Below are 15,504 nucleotides of genomic sequence, written 5' to 3' on the forward strand. Positions count from 1 at the left end.
GTTTCAGATCCAGAAGCAGTAGCTGAAACTGCTGAAGCTGCCAACTTGGAGGCTTTGGGTGAAGTCTTCCCTTGGAATTGATCATGCTGCAAAGATATGAAGGTGCAAAATAGCAAAGAACACGAATTTTTATTACGTCCGATGTCCTGACGTAGCTCTACATTCGGACGCCAATAACATGTCGCCACGTGCTACTACTCTTTACCGCGCGGCCCGATGACCCGACCGGGACCGGAACCCGGTATGGCTATGTTCGTGTATTGCTAGGTATTGCTCGGTATTGCTAAGTATTGCTAAGTATTGCTTGGCAATAATGAGAAATACCGCTCTTGATTATTGCCAAGCAATACTTACCAATACCGAGCAATACCTAGTAAAATCGGGGTATTGTTCGGTATTGGTCTTGACAAAATGGTATTTCTCGTTACCGAGCAATACCTAGCAATATCCCGGTCTGCACAAATCAGCCAATGCATAGACATACCGGGTCCATAACTGGGTCGGGGTCATCAGGCCGCGTGGTAAAGAGTAGGAGCACGTGGCACCATTTTACTGGCGTCCGAATGTAGAGCTACGTTAGGACACCGGACTTACTAAAAATTCAAAGAACACACAGTAGACAGAGTTTGGTATGTTTAACTTCCGTGGTCATTCTAATTTTGAATGAAGTTTAATAATATAAATAGGATCTACTTTAATATATAGATCAAGTGGCTATCCAGGAATATCAGTCTGACATTCTTTACAATAGACAAAAAAGAATAACTTCTTGTTCTAGAGTCTCTTAACAAGAAGTTGTGCAAGGACCACTTGCTAAAGAGTGTGTCCTGTGCTTTTTTGATTGTACTGAGAAGAAGTTGAAGTTGATGAGCTTCATCAATCTCAATAAGGAATTAGGAGGTGGACCTATGGAAGAGCTTTTGTTGCTGCTGTTGATTTTGCTTGTTAGCTTGACGTTTTCTCGCGTTATCTTTCAGTTCTTGAAAAGCTCGCATTGTTTCCACATCGAAACCCCCAGCAAACTATAAGCATATAAAAAGAAAATAATTAGGAGGGTTTTGTTTTAAATTCCGGAAAAAATGAGCTCATTGTCTAAAAAGATAAGTGTTGATCAATAATGTCTTATGCTCCATTTGGAACAGCTTTTTTACTATTTCTTAAAGTAATTTTCTACTACAAAAAGTTAAATTTTGTAATAAAATTTTATTTTAAGAAGCAATAAGAAAGTCGTCCCAAACGAAACCTTAATTATGTTATATCTTTGAGAAAGTGATTTCTGTGTCTTAAAGCCCGTCATATTGTGTATATTCTCTTCTTTTTTCACCCTAAACTTTAAAAGTCAATAAATAGTACCTGATGTACTCGGAAGGCAAACCTAACCCCCTGTAGCATAAGTTCCTCTTCTTCAGGGCCACAAGCTATAGCCGAAATCTCGGATGTCACTCTTTTCATGAATTTCATTGCCAATTTCACTGATGCTAGCTTCATCTGCAAAACATTCAAAATTTAGTATTTGAAAATGCAACTTTAAGTTTAAACAGAAGCAGATCAAAGATAGAAACAAGAAATGCTTGTATGAATTGGTTATATATGATCCGACCTCATAGTGGGGATAATAATAATTAAAAATTTTAAGAATGCTGGTAACTTCAAAAATTCAAACAGCAGCAAAGGAGCCATAATCATAGGGAGGGAGGCTTATCTTATTTCATTCATTCACAGCTTGTCCTAAAACTCCCAATGAAGAGTATTTATAGAATTAAAAAGAATCATTAAATATGCATTTAGCATTTAATATCAACAAACAATCTATAAACTACCAAGACTCACAGTAACCCACTAACTTAATTCATCCCTTCTAATTACTACCATATCGTTACCCACCCCTTCAAATCGACGTCACCCTTAAGCTTGAAGAGCAGAAATAAGACAAAAAAGGAGCTTGCAGAAATCAGCGACAACATCAATCAAGAAGTTAATAAATAATAAGAATCAGAGATTTCGAGTTTGATTTATCTAAACTTTGTGTCCAACTTATGAAGTTCATCATCTTTATTAACAAGGAAAACAACGTTGGAAAGAACTTTATGGAAAAGTAGATGATAGTTTTCATAGTATGAGTCCTCCTTTCTTAGATAAAAGGAAGTAAAGAGAGGCATTCTACTGACTGGTTTGGAAAAAAAATAATGGATGTTTTGAGAAGCATCCTAAGAAAATTTAGATATATAAATTACTGATAACACAATGGAATATGCATCATAGAATCAAGTACTTAGACAATTATATCATATCAACGCAAACAAAAAGTTACAAGTCAATGTGTGCTGTTTAGGTGCATTTAACACTGTTCAATAATAATTTGCTACAATTCTATTGAATAACTTTATGGCATAAAAATTAAAAAAAAAAACAAAAGACATGACAAACTAAGAGAAGAACAAATTTTTAAAATAAGCAACAAAAATTTGACAACATTTTAAATGGACAACAGAAGTGAGGGGAAAATAGGGAAAGAGCCCAACTCATTAAGCATGTTGGAAAAAGATTATGTAAGCTTGGTTATACTAAAAGAAACAAGATATAGATCAATGAATAAAAAATCAATCCCAACAAAAAACAATAGCAATACAAGAAGATTAGTAATGAAATTTGAATGAGAATTCATGGATGATAAATGTAAATTGAAATCATTTTCTTCAGCAGAGATGAAGATGAAGTGCCCAAGAAAAGGTACATCCATAAGAAAATAAGCCAAATATCAAATCCATAAAGAAAAGGAATAAAGACTTGAATATGATCAGAAAAATATCAAAAATGCACTGTTGTTATATAACATAATATGTAGGCATCTCTTGGTATGACACATGTGGTTGGTGCAGTAAAGCATTGATTAGTTCTTGCATCGCAACTCAGATTAGACATAGTTGTTTGAAACCTCTCAGTATGGCAATGATTGGATGGCCAAACAACCACAACAACATCCAAACATTAGAAAATAAGTTTCTGGTTGCAAGATTAAGCTTATTTCTTCTAGAAACCCAAAAAATAAGCAAACTAATAACCCATAATAGGGAAAAAAAAGACCAAGAATAAAATAAGTCAGAATCATCTCATAAACAATGGTGTGAAAAGACCAAGGTCACCCAGAAAAATGAAGTACTCTACGTGTGTAGAGCATTGTGACCTAGGACAACAATGGTAATAAGCAACTATTTGACCAAGTAAAAAAAAAATAATCATAGCAAGAAGAAAACTCAGCCCGTGAGGCTGTGTTCCCAGAAGAATTCTATAGCATAGAAGAAAGTAAATCACTAGCTCAGGTGGAGGTCGTTTTGTGACCTTGAAGATAAAAATTAAGGCTGCAAACCGTTTTATACTTTTTGAGTCCTATAGTCTTTGTACATGGAAATACTAACAAAAATGCTAGAGATGAAACTGATAGGAAATACTTGAGTTAGCAAGTAACCCTAAGGTAATACTTGAGTTCGCAAGCAAATCTAGTCAAAATTAGTACAAAAACAGAGGGAAACTGCTGTCACAGCAGAAAAACACCACTCACGCAGCAGGTTTTGCAACAAAACAGTAGAAAATAGGGAGGTAAAACAAATATTTTACTAGTAGATGCAAGAAAACAATGTAAGATACAATGTTCTTCAATTCAAGAGGAAGAACAACTCTCCAAAACTCTCTAGCAAAGCCTAGAGCCTCAAACCACAAGGAGACCTCAAAATTTCAGTCAATCTCAAGATGAAATCCTAACTCATACCTTAACTCCTAATTAAAGCAAAAGGACTCATTAGAAATCCCTAGACAGCCCCTTAATTCATATTTTCCCTCCTAAAGCTCATTATATTAATTGATTGGGCCCACAAGGGGCTATTTAGAAATCCAATTTCTCAGTTAGTGTCACTGGTAAATCCGTACTAGTTGCATGCTCACCAATTGCTCTCCTCAACTATGATATATGAAAAACTAGATGTATGGTAGCTGATGAGGGCAACTTCAGTCAGTACGCCACTGCTACGATCTTGTCCAACACTTCATAGGGGCCGAAGTACCTTGGTGCCAATTTCTCATTCCTCCTCGCCAATGTCCTCTGCTTGTACGGTTGTAGTTTTAGGAATACCTTCTCCCCCACTTCAAACTGCATGTCCCTCCTGTGTGAGTCTGTCTGCTTCTTCATGATCTGTTGTGCTCTCAACAAATGTTTCTTTAACTCTTCCAGCACCTTGTCCCTTTCCTCCAGGTACTACTCAACTGAAGAAACCGGTGTACTTCCTCTCCAATAGTGCACTAGGTGTGGGGGGTCCCTTCGATAAAGCATTCTAAATGGGGTCACTAAGAGGCAGAATAGTACGACGTATTGTACCAATACTCGGCCCGAGGAAACCACTTTGCCCACATCCGCAATGTTTCAGAAGCAAAACACCTCAAATAGGTCTCCAAACTTCAGTTTACCACCTCCGTTTGCCCGTCGGTCTGTGGATGGTAGGCGTTGCTTCTCTTTAGAACCGCGCCTTGCATCCTGAACAGTTCCGTCCAAAACTGGCTGAGGAACACTTTGTCTCGATCGGACACAATCGATTCAAGAATCCCATGCAGTCTAACAACCTCCCTAATAAATGCGACTGCTACTGACACAGCAGTGTAAGGATGTCGTAAGAGGATGAAGTGTGCATATTTGTTGAGCCTATCAACCACCACTAGGATGACTGTGAATCCTTCTGATTTGGGTAAGTCGTCGATGAATTCCATTGACACTTCCTCCCAAACTTTGGGAGGAAGTGTCAATGGTTGTAGTAGTTCTCCTGGAGCCATGGCCATGTATTTGTTTCTCTGGCACACTTCACACCTCACCACCATCTCCTCAACATCTTTATGCATCCCCTTCCAGTAAAGCTCAGCTTCTGAACTCCTAAATGGCCTCCAACTGCGTTGTCATGGAACTCCTGCAACAAGTGGGGAATATGGAGGAAGGTTCGTGGCATCACAAACCTCCCTTGATGCAATAGTCTCTCCCCCTCAATGCAGTAACCAGGATGGCTACTCTTGTCTTTCCTCAGATCTTCCCTGATCTTTCTCAATTCTTCATCCAGCATGCTTTCTTCCTTGATGGCTCCCCAGTCGACAATCAAAGGTACCGACACAGCTAATTCTTGGAGCTCCCAAATGCATCTGGATAAAGCGTCAGCTGCTTTATTTTCCAAGCCTGACCTATACTGAATCTTGAAATCGTAGCCCAATAATTTGGATAGCCATCGCTGATGCTTCTCAGTTACCATTTTTTCCTCCAACAGGTACTTTAAGCTCCTTTGATCAATCCGAACGATGAAGTGTCGACCCAACAGATAAGGGCGCCACTTTTGAATAGCCAAGACAATGGCCATCAGCTCCCTCTCGTACACTAACTAAAATCTTGCCCTGGTCGACAGCACTTTACTGAAGAATGCTATAGGCCTGTGGTTCTGCATCAACACGACCCCCAACCCATATCCTGATGCATCAATCTCTACTACAAAGACCTGGCTAAAGTCTGGAAGAGCTAGAACAGGAATAGTGGTTATGGTTTCCTTTAACCTCTCGAAGGCCTGGGTCGATGCCTCTCCCCAGGAAAAATTATTTTTCTTCAGCTGTTCAGTCAAAGGCCATGCAATGGTATCGTACTCCTTCACAAACTTCCTGTAATAACCAGTCAATCCTACGAAACCCCTCAAATCCCTGATGTTCCTAGGCAGTGGTCATTTCTGCATTGCCTTAATTTTGGTCTGGTACGCCACTACTCCCTGGGATACCACATGTCCCAAGTACTCCACACTTGCCTAAGCAAAGCTGCATTTCTTAAGGTTAGCTTTCAGTTGATGCTCCTGAGAACTTCTAGGACCACTCTCAAATGCTCCAAGTGCTCTTCCACAGTCTTCTTGTACGCCAGAATGTCATCAAAAAAGATCAGGACAAACTTCCTGAGGTGCTGCTTGAATACTCTGTTTATCAAAGACTAAAAAGTGGCATAAGCGTTAGTCAATCCAAAGGGTATTATCATAAATTCATAATGCCTTTCATGTGTCCTGAAGGCTATCTTTGGAACATCTACCTCCCTCATTCTGATCTAGTGGTATCCGGATTTTAAGTCCAGCTTGGAAAACATCACTGCCCCATATAACTCATCCAAAATCTCATCAATCACCGGAATTAGAAACTTGTCTGGTACAGTGCCCCTATTCAGAGCCCTGTTATCCACACAGAATCTCCAACTCCCATCCTTCTTCTTGACCAGGAGAACTGGACTAAAAAAAGGGCTAACGTTGGGTCTGATGATCCCCGCCTCCAGCATTTCCCAGATCAACTTCTCAATCTCATCTTTTTGAATCTGTGGGTAACGATAAGAGCGAACGCTGATCGGTGTCTCCCCTTCTTTCAAAGTAATGACGTGCTCCAACTCCCTCTGAGGAGGTAAACCCTTGGGAGGTTGAAAGAATAGGCCGAACTGGTGTATGAGTAGCTGCACAGAAGATGGAACATTGCCTTCTTATTCTAGTCTGACCCCTTCCTGGCGGTGCAACTCCACTAAGTAGCCTCCTCTCTCCTCCTAAATGGTTATGATTAAAGATTTAAGAGAAACTCCAACCCTAGTCAGCCCCGCATCACCCTGAATCATCTTCCTTCTTTCGCTCACCACTAGCTCCATCCTCAGTGTACCCCAATTGATCTTGGTCTCCCCCAATGTCTGCAACCACTTCATCCCCAGGATGACGTCAGTGCTCCCCAATTACAAGGGAAGGAAGTCCTCCCTCACCTGGATCACCTGAATCTTCAGTACCACCCCTCTAGAAACTCCTCTAGCCATTTCCACCTTTTCTATGCCCATCATCACCCCATAACCTCCTGTATCCACCAAATCCATCCCTAAAAACTCAACAATCTAGTTGGAAATGAAATTGTGGGTTGCCCCACTGTTAATTAAAACCACCACCTCACAGTCAGCTCTCTCTAGGGGTGCAAACGAGTCGAGTCGAGCTCGAGTCAGGGCGTGTTCGAGTCGAGCTTGACTTTCAAAGACCAAGCTCGAGCTCGAGCTCGAGCTCAAAATCCGAGCTCGAGCTCGACTCGTCTTCTTGTCGAGCGGCTCGTCGAGCTTTGCTGTCGAGCTCCGATGTCGAGATCGTGATCCATCCGCTGGTTGTAGCGTCCGTCCTCAAGCTCGTCGTCGTCGTTGCTTCTACCGCCAAGATCATCGTCATGCTCTAGTCGGGAATCAAGCCGTTCGACTCCAAGACGGATCACAGTCCCACAGGAGAAGGGCCTTGGCCACCGAGGCTACGACCGAGGCTACGATAGAGGCGGTGTGCGAGGCAGAGGAATCAGAAACATTAGAGCCGAGCACATCGACGAGGAATCCGGCGATGCCTCTACAAATGCAGCTGTATATCTCAAAGATCTAAATGATGACACAATTCATCGACTCAAGGATTAGCCCCACCTCCATTCCGTCAGCATATGGCCGAATCTGCATTAACAGCTCGAGCAGATCTTGCATCTTCACCAACATCTCGAGATCACCTTCGATTGAATTGACGGAGAAGGAGGAAGAGAGGACGGAGCGGTAAACGAGCTCGTCGAGCTCTCATCGTCGTCCCGTCGAGCTCATCGAGCTCTCTTCCTTCTCCCGTCGTCCCGGGTGGCCTCGTCGAGCTCGTCCCTTCATCTGCCGTCGAGATCATCCTCAAGATCAAAATTTGACTCGTTTGCACCCCTAGCTCTCTCTCCTTTCACTTTCATAGTGTGACTCGGAGTGAATCCCACTACATAGTTCAGAGAGACTTCTGCCACATCCAGGTGCAGTTTCTCCTCCTCTTCAGATCTGCTCCCACCTCCCTCATCTTCACAGACAAGGAGAACCTGAAGAGTTTGGTTCTTGCACCTATGCCCCGGCATGTACTTATCATCACATCTAAAGCACAACCCCTTTGGCCATCTTATCCTGCATCTCCTTCTTTGTCAACTTTTTGAATTATCCCCCATTCCCCCCTCCAGTTTTCTCCTTTGGTGCTTCCATCAGACCCCCTGACGCCGCTCCTTTTGATGGTAAGAATGTGGTAGTCATCTTGTATGATCCCTCTGAGTAGTTCCCTCGAGCTCCTCTTTTTGATTTCTTCTTATCTTCCACCAACTGCACCAGATCCATAGCCTTTCCAAGGTTCATCCGCTCCAGCACCCTGACTGCTATTCGTATCTCCGATTTTAGACCCTTCATGAAGTTCCCTTCCAAGGCTGACTCTGAAATGTGATCCAATCTGCTAACCAAGTACTCGAACATGTCCCGGTAGTCTGCCACAGTCCCCTCCTAAGTCAAAGCAAAGAATTACTCATAAAATTCTCCTCCCCCATCGGCTCGAAAACGCTCCAATAAACAATCTTTGAACTCTCTCCAGCTCCGTATGGGCTCCCTCCTGTCACACCACTACTGCTAGGCCAAGGCTTTTCCTTCCAAACACAATCTCGCCGCCGTCAATTTCTCTTCCTCTATCAACCCATTGACAGTGAAGTAATGTTCCACCTTGTAGATCCAGCCATAGCCGTCTTCACCCTCAAAGACAGGCATCTTCAACTTTCTCACCCGTGGGTCTCCCCTGTGCTCCCCAACTGTCATGATCTTCTCTCCGACGATTATACTCGAACCCTTCATCATATTCCCCTCTTCTCCCTTCAAAATCAGCACCCCGGCGATGAAATTTTTTTCTTCTCCCGACGAATCAGTACCCCTCCGGCCATTTCCCAAACTCATCTCCACTCTAGAAAGTGGCTCTAGAGGTGGCATGTCGTCCTCCCCCCCTCAATGATCTCCACTTCCGGATTTCTCCTCCCCCTAAACGGGTTCAAATTTCCTCCTACGCCATGGCCACCGATGTGGTCTCTCTTGCTTCTCTCTTGCTTCTGATATCGTAGGATTTGTCTTCAACTCCAACAATTTCTTCAACATTTCTTCCATCACCACGAATTTCCCCTCTATCATTTCATTGTTGGAGGTGATTTGAGTTTGAAAGTCAAAGAACTTTTCCTCCAACTCTGATTTTAGTTGACCGATGATCTCGCCTTCCAAGACCTCTACCTTCTTCCCGGCCATCAATCTTCCCAAGAATCACAAAAATCATCTTTCGGAAAAAAAAAAATCCGCTGAAATTTCAGGATTTCAACCACCAACGGTCCCAAATCAATGCTCTGATACCAGATTGATAGTAAATACTTGAGTTCGCAAGTAACCCTAAGGTAATACTTGAGTTCGCAAGCAAACCTAGTCAAAATTAGTATAAAAACAGAGGGATAACTGCTGTTCACAGCAGAAAAACACCACTCACGCAGCAGATTTTGCACCAAAACAGTGGAAAATAGGGAGGGAAAAAAAAGATTTTACTAGTAGATGCAAGAAAACAATGTAAGATACAATGTTCTTCAATTCGATAGGAAGAACAACTCTCCAAAACTCTCTAGCAACGCCTAGAGCCCCAAACCATAAGGAGATCTCAAAATTTCTGTCAATCTCAAGATGAAACCCTAACTCACACCTTAACTCCTAATTAAAGCAAAAAATACTCATTAGAAATCCCTAAACAGCCCCTTAATTCACACAAAGCTCATTACATTAATTGATTGGACCCACAAGGGCCGGCGACATAACAAAAACCTTCCCACAAACCTAGCAACATGGGTTAAAGTTTGGATGCAACTCTTAATCATTAGTTGCAAAACTTGTAGTAGCCAAGGTATATCTGCTAATAATCTACTTCCTATAAATGTACATTGGAAGATTAAAAGCAGATGAATTTCAATGTATGCATCATATAGTGCGAGTAATAATTGACTATAGGAAATATCGACCTAGGCCAGAAATCCAAACTAGACGGAATACCAGCCAAAAGATCAATGGACTTCAGCCTTACCAAGAAAGCTTTAATATCACCATACCACACCAATGTAACAAACTTATAAGGAATTTAGGCGATAAATTGATAAGGACGATGCCTTACAAGTCTTCTACCCATATTAAAAATTAATTTATTATTTTCAGCACTAAAACAAATCCAACACAGAATCAAATCACATTTAGTTTCAAGTATTGGGTGTTTTATTCGAGTAATCCAAGCTCCTCTTTTTTAGGAGAACATCACTGTCATTAATTGCAGCTTGTAGGATCGTAGGAAAGTCATGTTCCCTCTATTTTCTCATTTGCATACAAGGGTCTTCCCAATGTGGGGTAAAATTTTCTTGGTAGTTCGCTCCAACGATTGCTTTTATTTTCCTAAGGATAAGTTCTTCATGTTAAAATTCCAAGACATAATACTTGAAGTTGAAGAAGCGCACCGCCCAAGCCATTTAATGGAGCAGAAGAAGCACATTATCTAGCATTTTGCCGCTTGATATTTTAGGATCTTCCTTAGCAGTTCATTCAGTCTATTATTTCTAATTTCCTAAGGACAAGATCTCTAGGTTAAAATTCCATGAAATGGGACTCGTAGTGGAAGAAGCACATTACATATTTGTATTGTATTGTAGATCAAATGCATGGATTATCAATGGGATAAGTCAGATACCATGCAAGATGGAGATCACATGCAGTTAATGTTGTAGCAATAAGGTACACAATCAAGCAGTAATACAACGTGAGCATAAAGTGAGCAGTGAGGATGCATGTAATAAATCAATGAGGATGGGTTAGGAAGACAAAATAGTTGATGCTCATGAGAAATTTACACTTGCTTTGATATCAAATTGATAAAGAAAAAGCACAATGAGAAAAAATTAAAAAATTTGGAATTAGAAAAAACTTCATAGATTAAGGGAAGAAAGTGATAAAGAACTTAAGACAAACGAATGCTTAAATAGGAAGGATGCAAAAGAGTCGGACAAAACTACGAGAAAATGCTAGAGAAGATAGAACCCTGATAGGGTAGGTAGCAGAAAACTTTATAAATTAATTTATCATCTAATCATTCTTAATACATGAGTGGAGCTCCTAAACATAGACTAAAGGCCCTAACGTAAAATATGTTAAAACTAAAAAAAAAGGTGATAAAAATCTTTTATATAAGAAATATGCTTTAAAATATGTCTATCTACAAATAATAATCCAATATCACTTCATGCAAAATGTAAACAAACAACATTGAATGTAAGATTCTTTCGTAATTAAAGAACAAACTAATGAAATTTCATAAATAGCCATGCCTTGTAAAATACGACAAAGGATAGCCCTTACATATCTAAATATATTAAAACTAATAAAAAAGAAATAAAATATACCTATTTAGTAGCTCAAAATAATGCAAGTTCACTTCATGTGAAATCCAAGCAAACAATATTGACTGTGAGATTCTTTCCAATTAAAGAACAAATGATAAAATTTCACAAATAGTCATGTTTGGTAAAGTATGACAAAGGATGGAAAAAATGGTACAGGATCAAATAACTGCAACAGCTTCAACCTAAAAAAATGCGCAAATCCTTACTATAAGACCAAAGGCCAATCTTCACTACTTTAAAGGCAATCAGAACCGAAAACAAAGGAGACCATAAGGTAATCAAATAAAGTCATGGGTCCTGAAACTCTGGGCCTACAGCGAATTACAATTCAAATGAAGGCGTGCTCACGAGTATCAAGAAATTTTAGAACCCCACAACGCCCGTAATTGTTTCTTTTTATAAATTGTGTCACCTTGCTAAGAGAGAATCCCATAGAAACTAAATCATAAGTTCCCTTAAGAATAAACAAAATAAGCAACTTTGTTGTATTGATTGCATGCTCATTTACACAATTACCTGGCTAACAATTCCACTATCAAGCATCCAGTCCCAAGGGATATGAAAATTTTTATATCGCTCTGTGGCCCCCTCCCGCACACGTGAAAGATTAAATATTCCATGCTCTAATCTGCAAATGAACAACAATAACAAATTTAAAAAATTGTCAAACTTGTTAGAACGCTGAGAAAAAAATAGAATTTTTTGTACTTTTCCAATAGGCTCTGCATCTTTTTGATGGCATACGAACAGGGCTGTCGAGGATCATCGCGGAAGGACGACGCCTCTAACTCTAGCTTCCGAAGATCGCAGTACCCAAACGCCGCTTCACGCATTGCATCCGACTTTGCCTCCGGCCAATCAAAGTGCTTCAAAACTGCTCTCTCGTCCACCTATATCATCAATCCCCCAAATCTCATCAATTTTTTTGACTTCAAATCATTCTAACAAAAGCTTTTAGAAGTTTTAAGTACCAGGAAGGAGAGTTCGTCGTCTAGCCATTTGACGAAGGAGACGAGATCCTCGATGTTGGAGAATGCCGCATTCTCTACTTCCTTTATCAAGAACCTTATGAAATCGCCCTGCGTCTCCACCTCTGTCTTAATCTGCAGCCAGAAAACAGAATAGGGAACAATTAAAGAATTTCTTATCCCGATTATCAACAGCAAGCTGTAAAATCAGTGATCAACCAAGGGAAATGGTGGACATGAACCAATCTGATAACCTTTTGATTGCATAAATTTAAATTTATTGACAAACAAAAACAATTTGTTCATGCATTGCCCATTAATTATCAAACAGAAAATGAGTTACATATTAACAAAAAGTTGTAGATAAATGATCATTAAACGCATTAATAAATTTTTTAATTTAAGAATACATGATCTTTTAAGGAATAAAATTTTCTTTTTTAATGATAAAATCAGATTTTGATTCCAAAAGGCTGGTAACAATTTTCATTTTCAATGAAAATAAAATATATTTCATGATTTTTTACAAGTAAAATATGAAGAAATATTTTTTTGTGCATTCATAAATAAACACAAATTTAAAATTTATTTTTTGTATTTCGACTTATTTTAAAACTGTCAAAATTTTTATGCATTCATAAATTTAGTACGACGTAGAAGCGAGGGAAACTTCAATAGGAGGGACGGCGACTAGAACTTACAGCTAGTAGGTGAGCCGATCGGTTCTCTATCTCTCCGATCATGTTCCTGACGTTTGCCGCAGGTGGCGCATCGCTGACACCACCGGCCGAATCCCTTTTTGTGTCCCGCCTCATAAACGAGTGGTAAAACTCAACCACCTCAGGCACTCGCCTCACCGATGTTGCCCCCGACTTCACTCCCTTCATTGCCGCCGTAGCCGGAGGAGGTGGCGGCGGTGGAGGTGGAGGCGCCGGAATTGATGTAACTGATGCATGATTAGGAACTGCATTTCTCTTTTCTGAGATAGTTGTGGAGCTGTACGACGAAGTAGACGGTAAGGGAGGGGGCTTCGGAACCCTTGGGGGGCGGGGTTTTGAGATATCATCCCTTTGTTGTTGCATCTGATAAATTTCCTTGTCCTCCCCTTTCCCATCATTCACAGCAGGTTTGGATACCTCTTGATAGGACGCAATGTCGGTGGATTTGGAGGATTTACGGATGTTCTTGAGCAGTATCGACCTCGCAGAGGCGTCTATTAATCCCTGGAACCGTGACGACGACGTGCAATCTTCTATCTCAACGGCTCCACTACACAATCGCCTCAACTCACCCTGCTGATCTGATACTGTCCGCTTAAGTTCTTCGATCTCCGCTTCCTTCTTTCTTCCCTCCTCCTCAAACTCCCGAATCTTGGCGAGTAGAGCTGCCACCTCCATTCTCAGAACCCGATTCTCAGCCTCCAACCCCTCAGCCCCTTTTTTAATCCGATCCAGCTCGTCGTTCTTCGCTGTAACCTCTTTCTCCAAAAACGGCACTAAGGCGACCGTCTCCTTGAGTATCTTCTGCTCGAGAAGCTCTGTTCTGAGGCGAGACTCCTTTTCTTGGAGCTCTTCAACAAGGCGGATGAGATCGGCAACGTCGGGAGGGCGGGGCTGCACTTGCGCGGAGGAACGAGGGAAATAGACCCCAAACGAGCGGGAGAAAACTGATGCCTTGCCGTTGGAGAGCTGGCCGACACCTTTGAACGTGCTCGGGGAAGAAGATGATCGCCTAGAAGCTTCCAGTTTCGGCGCTGCGGGACTCTTCTGAAGCCCCATCACGGCCTTCACCTTTCCAGCCACCATCTAAGTGTCGCTCCTTTTCTACTTTGTTCTTCTCACTCCTAGAGCATCTCTCCGGCGAAGTCGGCAAGCTTTGGCCTTTACCCTTTAGCTTTGTTTAAGCTAAAGCGGGAGGAGCAAGGAGAGGAGCTCGGGGGTCGAGGAACGGTCGTCTTTTTGGATCCAAGTTTGAAATGAGAAGGGCGTGATGAAGAGAAAAGAGGAACAGGTTACAGGTTGTGATGTGGTCCGTAGGATGTGTTTAGTAAAATGGTTTCCATGCGATCTATTGACCGTTGGAATAGTGAGCACTGTCGAAGTGTTTTGTCTTTGGGCGGACGAAAGGGTATTCCGCGGGTATCCAGAACAACCACCTGATGGAAATAATTCCGTACGCTATAAAAAGGTTACGAATCCTCTGTTTGGTTAGAATAGCGAATACTAATTTTTATATGGGTGAACTGTGAACATAAGTTAAATTCGATTTGCAGGAGAAGTTTATTTACGTGAATTCTAAAATTTTAAGTATTTCATTCTGAGTAAAATAAATTAGACGTGTTTTTAAGAGATTTTGAATATAAAAAAAATATATAATGTAAAAATATGTGTTAGTAGTTTGAAGTTATTTAAATGAGTATAAATAATAGTTAGTTTTTTTTTTTATTTAGTTTGAAGTAAAATGAAGTTTCAAGATAATGTCGGTGAAGTTCTTTAAAAGACGATTTTAGTGGTTGGTGGCTATAGACAGTGGTGGTCGAGAGAGTTGTGGAGGCCGAACGAAATTATCGCGGCTTGCCGGATTCAATTTCGAGCGGAGGAGCAACCGAGCAAGTGAGCAACCCAACAGGCAACAGGACAGCGGTCTCGTCGTGCCTTCGGCCTGAGTCCATCAAACAACGAACAAATCGGTTACAAGTCGGTTGGGAGGCACGAACATTGAACAGGACGGCGGTCTGGTCGTCCCTACAACATTCGTCCGTCGGCTTGGGAGGTGTGAACAGGGCGGCCAAAGGCATAGGAGAAAACGAGGTGTGCGTGCCCTAATCGTCCCTATCGTGTCGCTGCCTAGCTGGGAGGCGAATGAGCAAATCCCTGGAGCACGAGCACTCGGTTTCTCTATTTATCGAGGGAAAATTTTAGAAAGAAGGGATTTATTTTAAAGCCAGTATGTCGTTTCCAATTTACCGAGGGGTGGCACGTGCATATTTTAAATACATATTCTCATATAACTTTTTGTGTTGTTTTATATCATATTTCCAATACAGTGCATATTTTCAATACTTGCAACGAACACTCTTTAATTTCAATTTGATTTCATTAGAAATATTAAATAAAAAATTTGGTTCGACTTAATTTATATTAAAAAAATTATGAATGAGGTTCTGTTTGGGACAATTTTTTTATTATTTTTCAAAATAGTTTTTCAGTACAAAATTCTTTTGAACTAAAAATTTACGAAA

General features: G+C 40.9%; 1 protein-coding gene across 1 annotated transcript; it reads right to left on the reverse strand.

Moving 5' to 3' along the window:
• Positions 1-657: 657 nt before the first annotated feature.
• On the reverse strand, positions 658-14,251 carry LOC110094862 (protein CHUP1, chloroplastic). The gene is made up of 6 exons (XM_020820196.2): positions 12,965-14,251; positions 12,267-12,398; positions 12,004-12,185; positions 11,812-11,923; positions 1,354-1,488; positions 658-1,022 (listed from the first exon to the last, which is right to left on the reverse strand). The coding sequence occupies exons 1-6, from the start codon at positions 14,066-14,068 to the stop codon at positions 894-896; spliced, it is 1,794 nt and encodes a 597-aa protein (XP_020675855.1). The 5' UTR covers positions 14,069-14,251; the 3' UTR covers positions 658-893.
• Positions 14,252-15,504: the final 1,253 nt, after the last annotated feature.

This window comes from Dendrobium catenatum, unplaced genomic scaffold, assembly GCF_001605985.2.
Source record: "Dendrobium catenatum unplaced genomic scaffold, ASM160598v2 fragScaff_scaffold_1305, whole genome shotgun sequence".
Taxonomy (NCBI): Eukaryota; Viridiplantae; Streptophyta; class Magnoliopsida; order Asparagales; family Orchidaceae; genus Dendrobium; species Dendrobium catenatum.

Bases quoted from the DNA above. Each gene is read 5' to 3' on its own strand.
- LOC110094862 (XM_020820196.2), bottom strand. From the start codon at position 14,068: ATGGTGGCTGGAAAGGTGAAGGCCGTGATGGGGCTTCAGAAGAGTCCC. The intron at 12,186-12,266 runs GTACTTAAAACT...TTGATGATATAG, and splicing joins ACGACGAACTCTCCTTCCTG to GTGGACGAGAGAGCAGTTTT. The intron at 1,489-11,811 runs GTAATTGTGTAA...AATGTTTTGCAG, and splicing joins ATAGTGGAATTGTTAGCCAG to ATGAAGCTAGCATCAGTGAA.